General features: G+C 37.0%; 2 protein-coding genes across 2 annotated transcripts; both read right to left on the bottom strand.

Moving 5' to 3' along the window:
- Positions 1 to 648: 648 nt before the first annotated feature.
- Positions 649 to 4963, bottom strand: LOC131302493 (protein trichome birefringence-like 34). The gene is made up of 5 exons (XM_058329164.1): positions 4491 to 4963; positions 3478 to 3655; positions 1779 to 1975; positions 1494 to 1655; positions 649 to 1129 (listed from the first exon to the last, which is right to left on the bottom strand). The coding sequence occupies exons 1-5, from the start codon at positions 4823 to 4825 to the stop codon at positions 760 to 762; spliced, it is 1242 nt and encodes a 413-aa protein (XP_058185147.1). The 5' UTR covers positions 4826 to 4963; the 3' UTR covers positions 649 to 759.
- Positions 4964 to 17185: 12222 nt separating this feature from the next.
- Positions 17186 to 20542, bottom strand: LOC131302497 (endochitinase-like). The gene is made up of 3 exons (XM_058329169.1): positions 20023 to 20542; positions 19787 to 19940; positions 17186 to 17913 (listed from the first exon to the last, which is right to left on the bottom strand). Exons 1-3 carry the CDS (start codon positions 20483 to 20485, stop codon positions 17541 to 17543), a joined length of 990 nt encoding a protein of 329 aa, XP_058185152.1. The 5' UTR covers positions 20486 to 20542; the 3' UTR covers positions 17186 to 17540.
- Between the last annotated feature and the right edge of the window lie 547 nt (positions 20543 to 21089).

Here is a 21089-nt window from a genome sequence, read left to right as displayed (position 1 = left end):
CACGAGGGGGAGTTGATTTTCAAGGCTATGGACAGCTTCTGAACTATCCGTAGATTAACATACTAACACCCTGTTATCTCCATTGATATATACAATATTGGCAATATATATATATATATATATATATATATATATATATATATATATTATTTTGATTCCTTATTTTTGAAGTTTAGAAGGGATCGAAATCAAAGGTAAATAAAAAGGAAACAACGAGTAAAATTGTTGTTTCGTAATTCGTGTAGAGAGACTATTTTCAAACTATAGGAAAGGTTTTGGAAAACGGAAAAGTCCTCAACTCAAAATTTAAAATGGCCATTACTAATCCAATGATTATGTTCTTCCCCGTGTCCGCGTCTTGGCTCACACTCAAAAAAAAAGTGGGCATTTTCACGACCTAATTAAGTTACAATAATGTGTGTGCACGTGCGTGAACGAGAGTGCGAGCATGAAAGAGTCTTTCAAAAGCATCTCGAACTACTAAAATTTGCAAGAGCGAGGAATATTGAGAGCGCGAGTGAAGGATTTTTTTTGGAAGGATTATTTGACTAAGTTCGTGAGTGAGATCAAAACAAGGAACAAACAATAGGCCCCATTCCGTTAAGAAAAATAACTTATTTTTTTGAATTAGAGTTGATGTATTATGAGAGAATGACCTGTCTCATAAAACAGAAAATAAGTAATGAAAAAATAAGAACCTTAGGAGAACGGGGCTTAGGAACTCCAAGAAGACTCTGCCGATTTTTGTTCTGAATTATATCAATATTTTTTAAGGTGGGCATAGAGGAGTTCATTCCAAACATCAGGAACTCCAGGAAGACACCAATGCATACAATCTGCATAGGTCTTGGGTTTCCCTAATTGTTCTTTGGTAGGAGGACTCCAGTGCCTCTTATAAATTGACGAATGAGCGTCTTTTCGGTACTTTGAGAGCTGTGTTATGTTGAGAATTTGTATCTCCACACCTTTTTTCTGTAATTCGAATACTGATTTCTCCACGATTTGCATCATCTTAGGATCAATTCCCATCATTTTAGGATCTGATCCGCGTCCCCAATACCCTTCTTTCGAAATTGGCTCGGTTTCGTTGTAGCAGTTTTGGTCTGCAGGCTTCCCCCATTCTTCGGCCCTGTATGTAATATGAATGCGTATCATTTTACTCTAAATTTATCACAATAACTTTTTTCTTGAAACGGTTTTATCACAATAACTTGAAAACTACTACTTTCATTTAGGTTCCGTAACTCCTCATCCAAATTCCGGGAAATCGTGTTCTGGTTGTAGATGCACAAGAATTTTCAGTATTCGAAAAAGAATTTGAGCTATGGAGTCTGTTCAATTCCATTTCATTTCTCAGTGGCAACGAGTTAAAAACCAATAAACCAAATTACTCGTGTTGTTTTCGTTCCTTTTATTTCTGTGCATCGTACGACATTTGAATTCACAAGTTAGAAAGAACATTTCGGAACAAAAAAGTGGAGGATGAAACGAACCGTTCGTGAGTGGGTGAGAAGCTAACGAAAAACAATCTGGTCTTGGTGCGATTGACACGAGTTTCCAACCAATCCGACCAAGTCTTCAGAGCCATCTCATAGATTCGTTGCGCTTCTAAATAATCTCCATCGACTTCACCGGGGCTTTCAAACGATCCCCACCTAACCGTAAATTTCCGGAAATGAAATGATGTGACTACAAATTGTCTAAAGAGAAGCGGAATCTTACTTTTGCCGATCAAAAAAAAGAGAAGCGGAGTCTAGTTTGACAAAACATTTGCTTACTGAATTTTCATTTTATGCGACGTCCACCATATGTAAGAATTGAAGACCAATATGTCCGCGTTAGTCCAGTGCCTAGCGTGCTTCTCAATCGCGTGGACTCGGACAATTCTCTCTTTTATACGATGGTTGTACGGACCATCACAGTTCGATTCCAGCAGCAACGGAGCCCAGTAAAAATCAATCGAGGCGTTATATTCCTTGATCACATCCATATGTACACAGTAATCAGCCACTACTGCAGCAGAACTCGAACAAAATCATGACAAGGACGATTTTCGTGCAGAATTCTCATACAGAATGCGAATGATGCTGCTCAAAACCAAACATGATCAGCTTATTTTTTCGTGTGTAGAAGGTGTCGATGTCACATCATTCTCGAGAAATGAGTTAAAATACGGATCAATTTACATACTATCACGTAAGGAAAAACACATTTGGGACCATTCTGAGTCCCACAAAAATCTAGAAAGTTTCGCCCCTACGAATTCAAAAGTAATACTTATTAATATCTGTTGGGGCTGGTTTTTTACAGGACCCTATAAAATAATATTCAAAAAATTTTAAATATTATTCTAGATTTTTGTGGAATCCAAAATGGGCCTAAAAGCATTTTTCCTTGTGTATGGGCCCAAATGCACTTTTTCTTGCGTGATTCCCCGCAAATCTTTCTTTCGATTAGAATTTTTGTATATTATTTGAAGCTCTATTCCAATCTGATTTCTGTAGTTTCAGTTTCGTCAAATTGGACCTTGGACTTTCGTTCATGTTTCCTCAGTATACAATTGTCCAACGACGATGTGGAATATTCTTTAGGGAAAGTCTACAATACACATCTCTTAAAAGGGTGGACCATATGCACATATTTTATGGTTCATTCATAACATTTTAGCATGATTCGTAACTTTTGTTCTAGAATTCATAACTTTTCAACAGTACGATTCGTAACATTTTCATTATGATTCATAATATTTTGGTGTATCTCGTAACCTTTATACGATTCGTAACTTTTTAGCATTCGTAACATTTTCTCTATAATTCATAACATTTTGGGGGTGCATATGATACACACCCAAATAATGGGTGTGTATTGTAATCTTTCCCTATTTTTTATGTTGTCGTTTGTTTCAAATCAAATTTGTTATTCATTCAGAATGATGTAAACGAGCCGAATATTAGAATTTTCATTCTGTAGGATTTTATCTCCTTAATCCAACAAACTAAGGCTCCGTTTGTTTTGATGTAAAAATATTTTACGTGTAAAATATTTTTTTAGAAAACAAGTTTCAAACTTTTATTTTCCGGTGTTTGGTTGGCACTTGAAAAATACTATCAAAAAAGGGACAAAATAGTGTAGAGAGAGAAAGAGAGCTTAAACGGTGGAGAGATCAAGAATATTGGAATTGAACGTGGCTCAAGACCAACGATCGAGGAAATTAAGCAGTGAGATCGAATTGCAGTAGAATGTAGCGGGTTCATTTTGGAAAATAACTTACGGAAGATTTAAAGGTAAATCATTTTCGACCAAGTAATGGAAAATATTTCCCTCATTTTTTACACAATCAAATACCGGAAAATAGGTAAAATATTTTACTAGAAAACGTTTTACGCCCAAACAAATGGAGCCTAAATAGTGTTTGATTACCCCAAAAAAAAAAAATTAATTGCATAGTATTGGTGCAGAAGGAAAATTTAAACTTACAGTAGCCTTGAAGGTAAATAAGGAGCCATTGAGTTCAAAGTTCAGAGACTTCTGAGCCAGAGGAATTGAAGCATCGACGAGGCAGACCATTGAGACCCATTGGTTCCTGTTCAGTGAATCCCCAACAAACACAAGCCTTTTGCCTCTTAGCATCTCCAACATTGCTTCTGCATTGAACCTGGTTCACAAAAAGCATTCAAGATAAATTACACCAATACTTCCTGACTCTACATAAGTCTCGTACACGTATCGGATATGTACCGCACGCGTACGGGTGTACCTGCGCCTAATTCGACCTGATATTTATCTATATGCCAAATAAGTGCACCACGTGTTTTTTTTTTTTTATAGTGATAATGTCAAAACTGTTTTTGTTGGTACCAAAGTTCAAGTACGCAAAAGGCTTGTACTATATGCAAGGTAGAAGTCTATAATGCACTAGAACTTAGGCATTAACAAAAATATATAGGTTTGGTTTGATAAAAACAAAATAAGTTTTGGCATTATCATTTTCCTTTTTGTCCTTTTTTGAATTCAGGACATGGCTCGAATGTACGTGGCCGGGAAGGATGTGGTGACAGTGGCAAAGCTAGGATTAAGATTCCCGGGCGGCCGAGTTTTACCTGAAAAATTTTAAACGTCAAACATCTCTATATTCCATGCTCATCAAATAAGAGAAAAAAATAAAAATAAAAAACAACTACCAATATCCATAGTCAAAGGATAAGCCAAAATACATTTTTCAAGATTGGCCTCAAAAGACTTATAGCACCTGAGAGATTCGGGAGGAAGCAAACTCCTAATTCTCAAGCATTGATCACTAAGTCAATCTCTTGGGTTAGGTTATTCGATTATTCTTGTCCCCAACTCTTGAGGTCACCTCATCCCAATGCGTAAGCATGTAAAACTCTGGGGAGAGATTGTAGGGATTAATCCAATTTGTGCACAAACTCACTCGGGGCACATTGCATTATCAGAGAGAGAGAGAGAGAGAGAGAGAGAGAGAGAGAGACCCGGGAAGATCACAGTCATGAGGCTGCCATCTCCAATGCTGATAGTTGAGGTCCTTTCTCCCAAACTTTTCACAAGCCATTCCATCATCCATGTATGAGCATTCTTGAGTTTTGTATGAAGGGTAATTAGAGCTATTACTATCATCGTATACCCACTTTCCCGCAGACAAATCGCATTTCCCACCCTTTTCGACATCTAACACTACCATTTTCTTCTCTCTTGCTGTGAAAAATACTAACGCATAGAAAACAAAGATTGTTGTAAGGCCATGAATGCTGCACCTGATTCCCCCTCCGCTGCCACAGGGTCTGATTCTTTTCTGCTTAGCTTCCATAGAAAAGTTGCTACAACATGCCACTGGCTAGTTTTTTTGTCTGTTTGGATGGTGTGATTTGGTGAGAAAATGGACTCTGGTATTCCTCGCTAATCACGAGTTTGGATGGGAGAAAAATGTAAGACTCACAGGAAGGACCCACCCATCTGGAGAAGAGAAAAAAGAAAAACTCGAAATTTGATAATGCATGGAATTAATTAACTTATTTTACAATGGATCAAGTGTTGGAATATTTTTAATTAAAATAAAATATTTATTCCTTTATGCAATTATCATTCCTTATTTTACTTACCGTTGCAAAACTTATTGTTTATCATTTCCGTTACAATATTTAAGGGGGTATTAACTACAGTATTAATTAGCAATAAGTAAGAAATAAATCCAACGGCTATATATTGGTATCCTTTTGATCATTAATTACTTAATTCCTTCGTTATTACTGTACTTGTTTCGAAATTTGAGTAGATCGAGCATTTTGCCTCTGCTCTATATATGCATTTGTTGGCTAGCTCTTTGTTATGAATATTGCATTTGCTGATGACCTAGCTGTTACGAATCCCGCATTATATTTCGATGAATGCGGTTAAAACTTTATGTTTCACTTACTAATTTTTATATCATTCACCATTGACTGACCGTTGTTTTGAGATGATATGAATTAAGGTCAGTAGTTCTATTTTCTCTTATTATGTGGACATACTTCTAAGAATTGTAGTATCATGTTAGAAAGTTTTAAGATTTTATGTTCGATGTTTTAGAAAACTAAGAGAACTTTGCCTTGTTCGTTCGCTAGTTTTTGGATATTTTAGTTTTGGTAGTAGATAGAGAGAAAAATAGGGTAATAATTGGAGAGAGGGGCAATGGGTAGAGAAAAAAATAAAAGTTTTAATTGTAGAAATATGCCAATTGGCAATGAGTGGAGAGCTCACAGATATTATTAAATGATCACCCATTCCACTCGCAAGCAATGTAGGACTTTATATCTTAACATCCCCCCTCACGTGCAGCCGCTTTTGAGGTCTGTCACGTGTGGCCACTTTTGGGTCCTATCATCGTGCAGCTTTTTTGCTGGTCTGTCATCGTGGGGTGTGGATTGTTAATTTTATAAAATGTGGGGTAGAACGGGCCCCGCTCTGATACCATGTGGAAACTTTATATCCATCTCAAAACCAATTGGCAATGAGTGGAGAGGTCCCAGATGTTATTAAGTGATCACCCATTCCACTTCCAAGCAATGTGGGATTCTATTTCCTTAACATCCCACTCACGTATAGCCGCATTTGAGGTCTGTCACGTGTGGCCACTTTTGGGTCCTATCATCGTGCAGCCTTTTTGCTGGTCTGTCATCGTGGGGTGTGGATTGTTAATTTTATAAAATGTGGGGTGGAACGGGCCCCGCTCTGATACCATGTAGAAACTTTATATCCATCTCAAAGCCAATTAGCAATGAGTGGAGAGCTTCCTGATGTTATTAAGTGATCATCCATTTCACTCCCAAGCAATGTGGGACTTTATATCTTAACAATTGGAAAGAAAAATAAGATAATGAATAGAAAACAAAACAAAAACAAAATTAAGTTACTAAACGAACAAAGCCCTTATACTTGAAACATGGTTTTCCGCTCTATGGCCTTATTGGAGCATTTAGTGATCTATAATTAGGGATGTAAAACGGCTATAGCCTCCCTCCGTTTGACTTGCTCTTATGCGATGAATGGTTTAGGTTTAAAGTTATTTTTGTTGTTAACAAAATATACAAATTGATTTTTTACATGCATGTTCTTGTTTTCGATATTTTGTGATATCTACAAAATGAATGATTTGGTTTAAAATATGGATTTACATACCCACAAAATTGAGTTTTGAGGTGGTCTAGAGGGATATGGGGGTATGAATTTGAGATTCTAAGGACTCCCAAAGTATTTGATCGCGAATCCTATCTCTCTCAACCCTATCTCTCTCTTCCTCTCTCTCAATCTTAGCCACCACAACTCCTCGATCTTTTCCCTTGGTGGCGGGAGGGGGAGGCTATGGTACTACCGGCTCCCTTTCTTTGTTATTTTTTTTCCCCCTTCCGTCTCTTCAAATCTACAACTTGTCGTCTGATAAGAGTTTTATCTCTCGTTCAACGAGAGTTATCAGTTTCGTCTTTGGACGAATTGTCTACAGATCGGGTTCTCTCAATCGAGGTTGCTTCACAATGTTTTATGGGCTTCAGCGTTCTATTCCTACACGATGTCTTTGGCGAGGTAACCCGTGGCGGCTTGACAGATCTGTAGTTCTTGAGAGTTCATTGATGCGTTCATATTTGGGCGGAGTGCATCTAATCGTTTGGGTATTTTGTGTATTTTGTCTTTAACTTTGTACTTTTTCTCGTTTGAGACTCCTAATTAGATGTTAGTCAGTTTAAAATTGTCGCTATTGCATCATGCCATGTCTGGGTTAGGATGAAAGACATCAATTGCTTTGTGATTTACTTGTTTTGTATTTGTTGGACAATTAGTTTAGCTTTGTCTAAGTTCTTTGTAATGATCTCCGTTTTGTAAGTGCCGCTGGGCGTTTATCAATATAATCTTTTTACTTTTGACAAAAAAAAAAAAAAAAACATTCTCCCCTTAAACAACAACAAAAAATCATTGGGTGGTACTATTGGTTGCATCAACATTATTCTTCACCGTAAATTCAATGTGCTTGTACCTCATATGAATTTGTTGTAGAAAAAAGTTTTGGAACACGTGTGGCAGTGTCCCAAGACCACCAAATAATTACTCGCTTAACCGGAGAAGTCTTCAGAAGTTGTTGGTGACATTAGTCACATTACTTAAGCTGGTCAACGCCTACGGGCACAACCATTGTGTTAGTTGTGCGCGCAATTCTAACCGTCCATATATATTTGGACGGTCTAGATTTTAAAAAAACTCTTTTAGAGAAAAGTTTAATTTTTCTGGGGAAGAGTTTAAACGAATCCTGGTATTTATTACAGCAATGGACAGTTAGAGATTAGTTGTGTATTGTGTTTTATACAACCGTTATGTGTGTAGCACTTTTGAAGAAGAGGATACAACCTTCGAATTTGGGACTAATTTTGAGCTAGCACGCTTAACATGCTTAATGCGTCCCTGGGTAATTTTTTTTTAATGGCGGTCGTACCTCAACTAATTTCTTTTCCGATCCAGTAAAAGACAAATCATTTATGCTAGAACCGAAAATTGCTTTTTTAGGACTAGACGTCAAGAGTTGAACACCTTTGACAATTGTGTGGAAAGCACACCTACCGACCTCGTGGCCTAACCCTCAGGATTCCTACTTTTTATGCTGCATGCTTAAAGTGCTCTTTATGTTGCCACCATCTCTTTTGTCATAAAAATTGGATTTCAATTACAAAATCAATAGAATAAAAATTAATCAGTGCCATACCATTGATAAGAGAATCTGAAACACAATTTTGATTTCGAACCCATAGCTCCAATTGCAAAAACCCTTAGGTTATTCAAACAGATTGAAAACCCTTAGGCTAAGATACTAGTTGCTGGGAAATCCCTAACCGTTGGATTATAGAACCCTAGCACTGATAGCAGTTGTTGGAATATAGATGATCGAACTATGCACTCAATCTCACTGATAAATACAAAAAAGAAAAAAAAGAAAAAGAGAGGATCTTGGATGCTATATATGAATCACAGAATAATTACGCAAACAATACACACAATATATAGGCACCTTACCTACTCCTCGGAATGCATACCAATTCAGTACTATTGATTAATGGAAAAACCTCACAAGTTCCCTCTCAAACTCTCTCAAGAGTTACAGCAGATTTTCTCTCGTTTTTGGAAGTTCCCGAACTTTTCATTATTCTAAAAAATAATTTCGGAATGTATTTATAGACCGACGAACCAACCTCGGATCGTGAGCCGGCCCAACTCTAGGCCCAAAACTGGCCCGGCTTTTAGGTAGAGCCGTCTCGGCTCTAGCTCAAGCAGGTTTCGCCCACAATATGTTTTGATCCGTAAGTTACAAGACCCATTTCATGAGCCCATCGGACTCCGTACTTTTTCCTGGGGTAAGAATAGAATTTTTCACACCGTAACATAAAAATCTTCCCCTGAAAACACTAGACCCACGTCATACCTATTCATACTTTTCCAGGTTATATATATACACGTAGTATCTCACAGGTAGGGTTGTAAACGAACCGAATCGAGCCGAACCTTGTTAAGTTCGGCTCGGGTTCGTTAAGGTATGAGTTCGGCTCGGGTTCGGCTCGAGCCTGAACAACTTGGCTCGAGTTCGGCTCGTTAAAATTTTTCAACGCTCGGGTTCGGTTCGGTTGGGTTCGTTAAGATACTAGTTTGGCTCGAGTTCAGCTTAGATTCGGCTCGGGTTCGATTCGAACTTGAACATCTAGGCTCGAGTTTGGCTCGTTAAACTCAAATGAATCGTCGAGCCAAGCCGAATCTAAGCTCAAATTGAGCTCGTCAAGACTCAGGTTTGATTCGGCTCCGCTCATTAAACTCAAGCGAACCCAAACTCTCTCATTGATCATATAGAATTTGGGAGAAAAATAAGTATTGAATTATATATACAACCTTAAAATTTTTTACATTTACAAATAGACCTCTATTGAATTATTAATTAAATTTAAGTATAGCTTCGCGAACCTAACCGAGTCGAATACCGTTAGGCTCAGGTTCGGCTCATTTACGAAACGAGCCTAGAATTGAGGTTCAGGTTCAGTTCATTTAGCAGACGAATCAAACTCGAACGAGCTCTTACCGAATCAAGCCTCGAACAGTTCGCGAATGACTCAGTTCATTTACAGCCCTGCTCACAGGTAAGATTCCAACTTTTCACTATGATAAAAATCTTTCCCCTTCGAGAAATTTTCCAGTGCCAGGCGAGTATATCTCACGTGGTGCCCGTTCGAAACTCTTGAGCCGTCCGATGCGTTCTTGGACGGCTCAAATTGGAACCTTCTCTCATCTCATCCCTCCTCTTTCTCTCTCCAAATTCAAGCCGTCCAAAACCGCATCGGACTGCTCGGATATGCCGAGTGGACACCACGTGGTACCCCCTCAGCACTAAAAAATTTCTCAAAAACTAGGGATGAAAATCTCATCCGAACCATTGGTTAATCGAACTGTGCTGAACTGTTTGATGTGGTTTTTAAATCGGGCGGTTCGGTTACAGTTTCGATTTTTGGTGATAACCGAACCGAAAACCACACTTATATATATATATTATAAAACAGGACGGGTATCTAATAGAATATTCTTATTTAAGGGTTCAGATTTATCTCTGTCCAAAATTTATCTACTCGTACAAACAAATCCGACGGTCCAGATTTGTCTTCATCCTTCCTTCTACAACATGACATTTTAGTAAATATTGGAAACCACAAAAGGAGCTCATTTGAATTGAAATATTCTAACCAATCATGGTAATCTAATATTCCGAAAATTTATGGGATAATTGTCTCAAAACTGAAATTTTTTTGAAGGGATCATTTTAATTAAGGCATGATTTGTATTTTGTGGAATGAATGAAACCTAATAAAACATTTACGGTAGTAATGAGTAAGTTGACCTTTCTAATTTCCTTTTACGTAACAGCCAAAACAAAAAAATCCTTTTACGTTAATCTAGATCCCAATAATTAAGATTTTCAAATTTCACATCTCTTTTATAAAATACAAGGGTGTGGATCTCATACAAATATAAGTTGTTAGAAGGACTGAGATTCATTTGATTCAAGGGTTGAGAAGGAACTTGCAAATGTAATGTAAGTGCCCACATTCTTTATAGTAATTGCGCAAATGCCACTGATCTCCCAATTCCAAAACCCTACTAGCTAGCTAGCAAGTGCCGTAGGTACGGACAACTCTAATCGAGGTATATATGTAGTGTCATAGACACAGACAAGCACTAGTACCTCTATACACAGCCTTTGTTAGGGTCCATTCAATTGTCAGAAATGTTGTAGGAGAAATTGATTACCAGGAAAAGTAAAGTGAGGTGAAGTAAATGAAATATTACTTTTTTATTTCCATGTGTGTGTTTTCTTGACAAGAAATTTTGCAGCAAAATAAAAATTAATTCCTTATGTCAAGACCTATTTTGCAAAAAAAAAATTCTTCAGTGAAAAAGTTAAAGTTATGAGTTCTACAAGTTTTCTGGTATTTGAATATACAGACAGTTATAGAAAAGTTAATTTTTCTATCATTTTCCATCCTTTTCGTGCAACACTGCAAGTGAACGGGACCTTAGGTTTTCTACCAAACCAAGCCCCACCCCCCCCCCCCCCCCCCCCCCCCCCCACGCTCTCTTTCTGTCTCTCTCTCTCTGGACTCATGTTGGACGGCTCACGTACTACCAACTCGGTAGACCTCGCAGCATCGTTTGCCGGAGGGTTTCTGATCAGCTTGATATGCCGGAGTGACTGATTGTAACGATCCCCCACAGAATTGAATATTTTTGTGTTTTAGTTTCCCTCCAGAGTAGATATGGATTGATTGGTGCATCTTTCCCACTTTTTCATCTTCCCCGTTCTACTAACACTTTTTTTATTTTTAGAAAAATTGTACATTTTGTTCTTATTCAATTTTTTTTCGCATTTGTTAGTTTAAATTTGCGGCAAAGTATTTATTTCTCAAAATATTTGAGAAAAAGTAAAAAAATTGTTCAAGTGTGTTTCATAGGGACGTGTATAAGTTATTGGACTTGTAGAACCATAACAAGCCTTGCAGGTTTTGGTGAAAAATTGTATCGAACCAAAAACTTTGGTTTTGGTTATAGTTTAAATAAAATGAAAATTGCCGGGTTTGATTTTAGGTATTTGTTTCGGTTTCTGCTTTCATTTTGCCAGGAACTGTACCGAACCGTGCCATTGTCATCACTACTAAAACCCTGACCATTACATTTGTACTTTTTCCAGCCTTCTAGGTTATCTTCATAAGCCAGTTGTACAAAAAAGATGAGAAAATATGAAAAAATCAGCTTTCTCGTAACTTTTAGTGTGTTCATTTGCTAATAAAGTTGTGGGACCCACAACTTCAACTTTTTTAATAGGAAACATGGGTTCGGAGTGCGCTGTAGTGCACCCCGTACTACACCGTTCGGCAATGTACGGCTCGAATTTTAATTCGAACCTTTAATGGACAGTTTAGATTTGTAGGAGTTCGAATTAAATCCAAGTCGTTCGTGCCGATTGTATAGTGCAACGGACCTTGGGGTCCGGGACCTTGATGGTGACATACGAATCAAAGATCGGGCAGTGGACATGAATTTCAAGTGTGAAGGCGATCCTATAAGTACACTTGAAATTGAGGCTGTGTTGGTTAGTCATCCAGCGGTTGAGGCGACGACGGTTGTCGAAAGGTTAGATGACCAGTTAGGGGAGGGCCCTATGCTTTTGTCAAGTTGAAGGAGGGGCATACGACAAGTAGCCAAGATATTATTGAATTTTGTGGGGTTCGATTACCCATTTATATGGTACCTGGGAGTGTCATTTTTGGGGATTTGCCAGTCAATTCCACTGGAAAAATACAGAAATCTGTTCTCAAACTGAAGGCCAAAGCGTTTGGGTAGTCTTTTTCACTAAATTGGGCATCCAAACAAAGTTGTGTGTGAAAAAAGTTAGTCTTATTCATGTATTGTACTAATCGATCCTCATGTGAATAAAGTGTATTCTTATATTTATGTGGAGTATTTCCTTTCATAGAATGGGTTTCATGTATTGTACCGATCCTCATATGAATAAAGTGTATGCTTATATCATGATCAATTAATACAAGTAAAAAGGGAAATTAGTTTAAGTTTTCTTTTTGTCGGCAGGAAATCAATTTTAATTAAGTTAATCTGTATATTCGTTACTAGCTTAGATCTGAATGGTGATTAGAGCACTTTTGGTTACTCAACTTTCAACGACGAAGGTTGTTTCAACATATAATGGACAAGGTTTGCTCGGAGTAGGAGATGTACATGCAAGAGGGAGAGTATAGAAGCGCGAGGCAATTTTCAATATGAAAGTGTTTTACCATTGCTCAGATAGTTTTAAAAAAAATGTGAGAATCTTCTAGGCTGAGAGCAAAATAAGGAATAAACAATTGGCCCCGTTTCGTTAAGGAAAATAACTTATTTTTTGAATTAGAGGTGATGTATTGTGAGAAAATGACTTATCTCGTAAAGCAGAAAATAAGTACTGAAAAAATAAGAACCTTAGCAGAACGAGGCTTAAAAACTCCAGGAAGACTCTGCCAATTTTTTATTTGAATTATATCAATATTTTTGAAGGTGGGGCATAGAGGAGTTCATTTCAAACATCAGGGACTCTAGGAAAACACCAATGGATACAATCTGTGCATACGTCTGGGATTTCACTAATTGTTCTGTGGTAGGACTATGCCAGCACTTCCTGTAAATCGACAATGAGCGTCTTTTCGGTACTCTGAGAGCTGTGTTATGTTGACAATTTGTATCTCCAAGCCTTTTTCTGTAATTCGAATACTGATTTCTCCACGATTCGCATCATTTTAGGATCAATTCGCATCATTTTAGGATTTGATCTGCGTCTGTTGGGAGTTTGTCTGATGCATCAACCCCAATACCCTTCTTTCAAAATTGGCTCCATTTTGTTGTAGCAGTTTTGGTCCGCAGGCTTCCCCCATTCTTCGGCTTTGTAATATGAATGTGTATCATTTTACTCTAAATTTATCCCAATTAACTTTTTTCTTGAAACAAATTTATCACAATAACTTAAAAACTACTACTTTCATTTAGGTTCCGTAACTCCTCATCCAAATTCCAGGAAATCGCGTTCAGGTTGTAGATGCACAAGAATTTTCAGGATTCGAAAAATAATTTGAGCTATGGAATCAGTTCAATTCCATTTCATTTCTCAGTGGCAACGAGTTAAAAACCAATAAACCAAATTAATCGTGCTCGTTTTCGTTCCTTCTATTTCTGTGCATCGTACGACATTTGAATTCACATGTTAGAAAGAAAATTTCGGAACAAAAAAGTGGATGAAACGAACCGTTCATGAGTGCATGGGTGAGAAGCTAACGAAAATAAATTTGGTCTTGGTGCAATTGACACGAGTTTCCAACCAATCCAACCATGCCTTCACAGCCATCTCGTATTGGTTGAGTTGTTGGGTTTGGTTGTCTCGTGGACTCTCACAGTTAATGTAGTGTCCCAAGTTTATACTATGTACTTCATATCTTATGTGAATAACGTGACATGGAAATCATAACAACAACTAGGGACCATTTTGAGATAAACGCAAAGCATATAAAACTCATGGGATAGAACCATGAGTTAGAGATAAGGACAATAAATTTCTATGGATAGCACAAATTGAAAATTTTCTATGGATATGAAAATTTTCATTTAGGTTCCGAGAAATTTCGCAAAACTCATGGGATATATATGTGATGTATAAAGCGGTCCCAAAATGAATTAGAGATAAGGACGACAAATTTCTTTGGAGAGCACAAATTGAAAAATTATACTCCCTCCATTACATCGAATATGTGCTTTTTCAAATCCTAAAATAATATATTTCTATACATTACTATTAATTTTTTTATACCAAATTAAAGTACTCATTGAATACTTTAATTTTGTGTAAAACAATAAAAAAATAATACTGTAGCGATGGGTTTTCAATTTTCTATATTTTGGATACTTGAATTTGTACACATTTTTTCTATGGCTGAGATCTACGGGTAGTAGAGCTAGAAATATATTGGAAATAATGAATATTTGGAAGAATAATGAAAGAAAACTTAAAATTAATGTTTCCTGATCTTATTCTAATTAGAACTTTCACGCTAGCACAGGCGGAAAGTTCACCTCCTCCTTCGGTGGAGGTAGGAGTTCGAGCCCCGCAAGGGGTAGAGTTGGGTGTTAGGGTCATGGAAAGCCTTTGAATCCTTTGTAAACTAACATACTAACACCCTATTAACTCCCGTTGATATATACAATATGTTGGCAGGAAAAAAAATATTATTTTGATTCCTTATTTCAGAATTTTTGGAGGGATCAAAATCAAAGGTAAATAGAAAGGAAACAACTAAAATTGATGTTTTGTAATTCGTGTAGAGATACTATTTTCAAATTATAGGAAAGGTTGTTATGGAAAAGGAAAAGTCTTGATTTACAAACTTACGACGAAAAGCTATATAAAAAGTTATGAAAAGTAAAAAGTACCAAAATAAGTTTCAAATTTTTAAGTTTACAAAAATGGAATTATTGTTGCTTATTTAAAATAATTTTGAAAAGTTACTAGATCAACCGTTAGAGATTTTTTTTCTCCATATATTTTCTCTCTGCTTATTACCATCATCTCTATTTATCTATCTCCAAATCCAAAAAACCTCCCTCAAAGTCTTTACCAAGCAACGTTTCGTGTTCTTTCAAAACGTACTCCTAGTTTAGAAAATAGATAAATAAATAAGACAGATGTGTCAAGTTAATTTTTTTTTTTAAGGAATGAAAAGAAGATAAAAAAAAAAATCTGTGACGTTCTTGTTTTTTTTTATCAGATATGAAATCTATACGAGCTGTCAATAAGGTGGTTATGTTCTTCCCCGCGTCCCCGCGTCCTGCTCAAACTCTTCGGCTCCGTTCAATTGCCAGGAAAGTACAAAAAAGAATGGGAAAATCAACTTTCCCATGATTTTTATAGTGTTCAGTTGGCAGGAAAGTAGTGGGAAACATGTTTTTAAGTTTTCTTGCAGGAATTACTTTCCTGCAAAAGTGATCCTGCAAAAAACACAGGATTTTGCATCGCGGGAAAAGGAAAATGAGTGAACACTCACAAAATTTTCCCGAAAGTTTCTTTTTCCTGACAAATGAACAACTAAATCTTAATTATTCTTGCAAAATTCTTTTGTCAAATGAACACTCACAGGAAAATAATTTTCTTTTTCCTTTACTTCACTTTACTTGACTTTTCCTGAGAATAACTTTCCCGTACAATATTCCTGGCAACTGAACGGAGCCTTCGAGAAAAGAAGCTGTCTTCTGCATATATGCATGTTGGGTTTCTTATCCCCTCCCCTCCCTCTCTTTGTAATCTTCTTGTTTCTTATGCCCCAATGTTGGGGCTGTAGCCTTTTTGGCACTTTACCGGTTCCCAAAAAAAAAAAATGGGACTTTTCAATTCCTACTCTCTCTGTCCCAATTCTTTTGTCTCTTTTGGGAGTTCATGTCATTTTTCAATTGATTATATCTTACAATTTATAATCTTTTAGATGATTTTGAAAACATCATTAAAAAGAGCTCATTGAGATCTATCAAACAAAATCTATATTGCATACAAATAGTATTACCAATTAAAAGTTATAGTTAGTTTTTTTTTTTTTTTTTCCCACCGGCCCTTAATTAATGGCAGCTCTTCTAGATAAAGCTTAGGTAAAACCCCTGTTTGAAAGGGCTAGCCCTCAAATTATTCACCAATATATCAATTAGGTGTAGAATCTAACAGTATAAGATATGTAATTAATCGACTACAAGTCTCCAATCGTAACTACAAATTGGATGCATTAGAAAGCAAAAACATACACAAGTGTTTTTTTTAACACAAAAAATTTATGTACACTGATCTACCATATCTATAAAAACCCTAACCGTCATGAATTTTTTTTTTTCCCCTTTCCCCTCACTACGTACTCTTGGATGGCAGTGAAAGGGGAAAGCCATGGAACTAGTACAAACAGCTTCTTTTACACTTTATTATTTATTTTCTTCTGTCTCTTCAGATCAACAAACTTGTTGTTTGATTTGTTAGAGTTGTGTCTTGATATTTCGAGAGTAATTAGTTTCTTCTTTGGACGAATATTTTGATTACAGGTCAGCTTCTTTCGGAGATGATGTTGCTTCACAATTATATTTATGCCAACAATGCTCTTAGCCCACATGATATTTTTGGCGGGACAACTAGTGGTGACCAGTCAGATCTGTAACTTTAAAAATTCATTGGTGTGTTCGTACTTCATTGTCTAGATACTTGTTGTCTTTTGTCTTTGGCTAGTACTTTATCTCTTTTTGAAACTGCTAGAAATTTATGAAGTCGTGGCAGAATGTGCGCCATGCTGGCTCATCGTCCTGGTTGAGGTGAAGGATTGCCTTATACTTTTATCGTTTTGCATTAGTTAGATGATGAGTTTGATTTTGTCCAATAATTTTGTAATTAATGAACTATTTTATATTAGTGTCACTGGGCTTATATAAATATAATCTCACTTATTGACCCCAAAAGCAAATTACCTTGTGTAGTCTATATTGAACGGAAAACAGAAAATAAAAAGGATGGAAATTTTGAAGAAGAAGCAGCAGCAGGAGCCACATTCCATCATTAATTCTAAAATATTCTTTTTTTTTTTTTTGGTAAGAAGATTTTATTAGAAAACCCACAATACACAGCACAGGAGAAAGCAAAGCTTGAGTCTAGAACATCAAGCCACAGAACAAGCCAACAAAGCTAACAACAAGCTTACACACAGCCAAACACCCTAACCGGAATATTCTGAAATATTCTTGCATGCATCTTTATTCAGCGAAAAACTTAGACTACTTAGGAATTTTTCAATACTCTTGCCGGCCGTGGCATTATTTCATCATTAGATCACAGTATTATGTAGAGTCCATACAATTGGACCCTACAATATTATTTTATCTCACGGAACAGTTTTCCGCAATGTTATTGCGACTTATCCAAAGGGCCTTTGGTGGTTGCAATCAAGGTTCTCTCCATAACCAACTCCCACAATATCACTGAAATGCATAAAAAACCCGATCCGGCTCACTTGTTGTGGTGTAGTAAACCCTTGTCCACACTCGATCCCGCCGTTGATTATGTTGGTGATGACACCGTACCCCGGGAACCGACCTGCTTCCAAATCGGCGGCCGACGGAGTCCATTGGCCAATGATGACGTCGTGGCAGGAGGGTTTTGAGTATTGTGGGGTCATCCAAAACCAGAAGGCTGCTCTGAAAGAAATGGTGACGTTGGCTGCGACCAAGTCTGGGTTGGCTAGTAGATTGCTTCCTATGGCTACTCCAGCTGGACCATAGTTGTAATTGCTGCCAAAGTCAAGGCCAAAAAAAAGTCAGTACATAGGCAATTTAATTGGAGAATGTGCTTAGTTTTTGAGATTAGGTCAAATTTATGAAGAAGATTTGTCTTTGTCTTTAGCCCCGTTCTTTGACAAAATTTTTGTTGATTTTGGTTTTTCCTTTTGCATATGGAGAGAGCAAGAGAAACTTGGTTAGGTTTCCTGTTTTGGGAGTTTTGGTGAGCCAAACCTTTGTGGTAATATTTCTCTATATTTCGAATTTCGGGGGTAAACCTAAATGAAGCATAATATTCATGAAAGAAATAGACGGTCACAGACTAACCGTTATTTGCTCTTATGACCACTAATGTGATTTTATCAAGACCTTAACGATGTTCAACTAACTCGATTTTTCCACCTGAATGATAAAATGCATCTAGACTTAATTACAAAGTGAATTGATTGGAGATCACTAAATGAGACCGTAATGGCTCCTATTTGTGTCACGTATTAGAATTAGTTTCACTAAAAAAACTACTCCATTCTTCTCAAGAAAGAGAGTCCCTCTTTGGGATTGCAACATTTTTAGCTTATGCCATTGCTCTTCACAAAGTATGACGTACTTTTTATGTTAAAAAAATTATCCTTCTTTTTGAAATGCAATAATGTGATTTTTGAAGTTTAATGTACTTTTTTTTTTTTTTGCTAGGGAAATTTTTTTTAATAATCTCCAAATCATAAAATTACAAAGATTAAACATACTTTAATTTTTACTCCACTTTTACGATTGAATTTTGAATATGGGTGGAAGGGAATACACACACCGACTTTTCTCATTGACTAATTAAAATTGATTTTTTTATGACATTTAAAATGTAAAGATAGACCTAAATTTGGGACGGATGGAAGAGTGAGAGAGAGGGGGTAGTCCAGAGACGGAGTCAGGAATTTCACTACACGGGGGCGAATGTGAGACAAAAAATTGGGTACGAACTAGAAGTCTAAAAAGGAGCAGTGTCAATCAAAATAATTTTTTTTTAATTTTTTCCTCCATTTTTCACCAAAATATTCAATCCAAACGAGCAATTTCACAGGAAACCATGAGCCTTTTCTTTTTTTTTTTTCTCATGAAATCCCTCCATCCAAAGGGGCTGTTAACGATTGGAGATTTTTTTGGGAGACATACTGCGAATTTATTAATTGAGTATTCACAATTTTAACCCCTGAGATTTATGTTTTGTTATATTTAAACCCTTAGCCTTTAGAAATTAATTTTTTTTTTGGCGGCTCGCCCCCAAGATTTATGGTATCCTTGTATTTCAACAATTACTACTATTTGATTTTTTTTTCCAAAATACTACAGGGGCGAGCCCAGGGGCCCCAGCCCTGACTCCCCAAACGTCTGAGTTTCAAAAATTTTATTTTGTATATACCTGAATTTGAATATTATTGATAAATATTTGTGTATAACTACTTATAATATTAATAATTTTGATTTGATTGGATAAAAAATCTGTTATTTTACATTCTCATTTCTCAAATTCTTTCGTAAATAAAAAACAAGCACGTGACAGTTAAAGTAGTTTACGAAAAAAAACAAAATGATTGGTATACAATTTAACTGCATTAGGCTAGAATCAATTTAATGTATAAATGTAATGTAATGTATAGGAAAGCAAAAACCTTATGATATAATAAGTGCATATTTCGATAAAAAATATGTTTATCAAGCCAGCCCCCTTAGGTTCAAAATTCTGGCTCCGCCATTAGGCTAGCCTATATACTTTCATAGGAAAATTTTGTTTTTGAATATTATATAGTTGAGTATTTTTTTTTTCATCTTGCAAGGGCGACCGTCCCTAATGGCCTCCCTCTAGCTTCATCCTTGTCAGGGTACTCACTGCGAAATTTGGATGGGACCGCGGCCGTAGTACTGCTTCCCAGGAGCACAAGGCCATTGTTGATTAGCTGTACAATAATCATCCGACTTGTCTCGTTCTGTAACAAAACAGTATCCCCATGCATATTGTCCACCCGGAGCCCCTGCCCATCCACCTACATATCCAAATAGATACATGATTAGTCCCGTCAAACAAACAGTCGTAATAAATAGCTTCGACGAAAAAAAAAAAAGTACCAGTAGTTTCATGGGAAGTTTGAGCCAGAAACGCAACAATCTCTCTCTTCTTGGTATCATCATCTCCAGTGGTTCCAAAACCACTAAACTCCTTGGCAACAGCAATGAACGCCTCGTAAGTATAAAATCCGTTCCCTTCACAAGCTGGATCGTTCCTGTACGCCAGCAATTTCTCAAACAAGTCTTTGCTAATAAGAGAACTGATGTCACCGCCGCCGCCAGGGGACGGTGGTGGGGGCGGGGACACTGGCGGGGGCGGGGTCGCTGGTGGGGGTGGGGCGGGACAATTGCTCTGGCACCCTTTGCCGCAGTAAGGCTGTGTGGTACCGCAGAAGCCATGTTCGCTGCAACAGAGTCCCCCAGGGCAGACTTTTCCTCCTGCTTGGCTACCGCATTGCTCATTTTGAGCCAAGGCTCCGAGTATGAAGAGGAGAGAGAGTGAAATTAATGCCAAAATCCTCATTTTTTTTGTTGTGTTTTTGCTATCTGTTTTTGGTTATGGCTTGTGTGTTTGATGGGGGGGAAATGGGAAGGCTTTTTATAGGCAATGGATGCAGCCTCGGTGCAATAGTTTTCCGAACGTACGTTGAACTGATTTTTCCTCAAAAAAAACGCTGTACTAGATCCTTACAAATTACTGATAGGATCGATGGGACCCGGGCCCGGTCCTGTGCAACAAATGTGAGCCCGTTCATGATTCTTTCATGATGAAACATGTGCGAGATGCGAGAATTTTTTCAGTACCAAGCAGGCATATTCCACATAGTGTCCACTCGACACTCTCGAGCCATTCGATCATAGTTTTAAATCTCGCGGTATCGGTCGCGGTATATCGGTATCAGGAAATATCAGTGATACGTTGCGGGAATCAGGTGTAGCGGTAGTGAATTTTTAAAAATTATCAACATGTATAAAACTTGAAAAATATACTTTTGCGGCTTTTGCCTCCAACATTGGCTTAAATTATCACATTTTAATTAATTTAAAACATGTAATAGCCCATTATCTTCATGTAAAATATCCAATAATTTATCAAAACCCGCAAGTCAATAAAATTTTACAAATAT

The sequence above is a fragment of the Rhododendron vialii genome, chromosome 10a, assembly GCF_030253575.1.
Source record: "Rhododendron vialii isolate Sample 1 chromosome 10a, ASM3025357v1".
Taxonomy (NCBI): domain Eukaryota; kingdom Viridiplantae; phylum Streptophyta; class Magnoliopsida; order Ericales; family Ericaceae; genus Rhododendron; species Rhododendron vialii.
This window is presented reverse-complemented; position numbering and strand designations above follow the sequence as displayed.

Bases quoted from the DNA above. Each gene is read 5' to 3' on its own strand.
- LOC131302493 (XM_058329164.1), bottom strand. From the start codon at position 4,825: ATGGAAGCTAAGCAGAAAAGAATCAGACCCTGTGGCAGCGGAGGGGGA. The intron at 3,656-4,490 runs GTCTCTCTCTCT...TTTGTGAACCAG, and splicing joins CATGACTGTGATCTTCCCGG to GTTCAATGCAGAAGCAATGT. The intron at 1,130-1,493 runs GTTCGTTTCATC...TATTACATACAG, and splicing joins TTCTCACCCACTCACGAACG to GGCCGAAGAATGGGGGAAGC.
- LOC131302497 (XM_058329169.1), bottom strand. From the start codon at position 20,485: ATGAGGATTTTGGCATTAATTTCACTCTCTCTCCTCTTCATACTCGGA. The intron at 19,941-20,022 runs GTACTTTTTTTT...TTGGATATGTAG, and splicing joins AACTTCCCATGAAACTACTG to GTGGATGGGCAGGGGCTCCG. The intron at 17,914-19,786 runs GTGAGTACCCTG...TGACTTTGGCAG, and splicing joins GGTCCCATCCAAATTTCGCA to CAATTACAACTATGGTCCAG.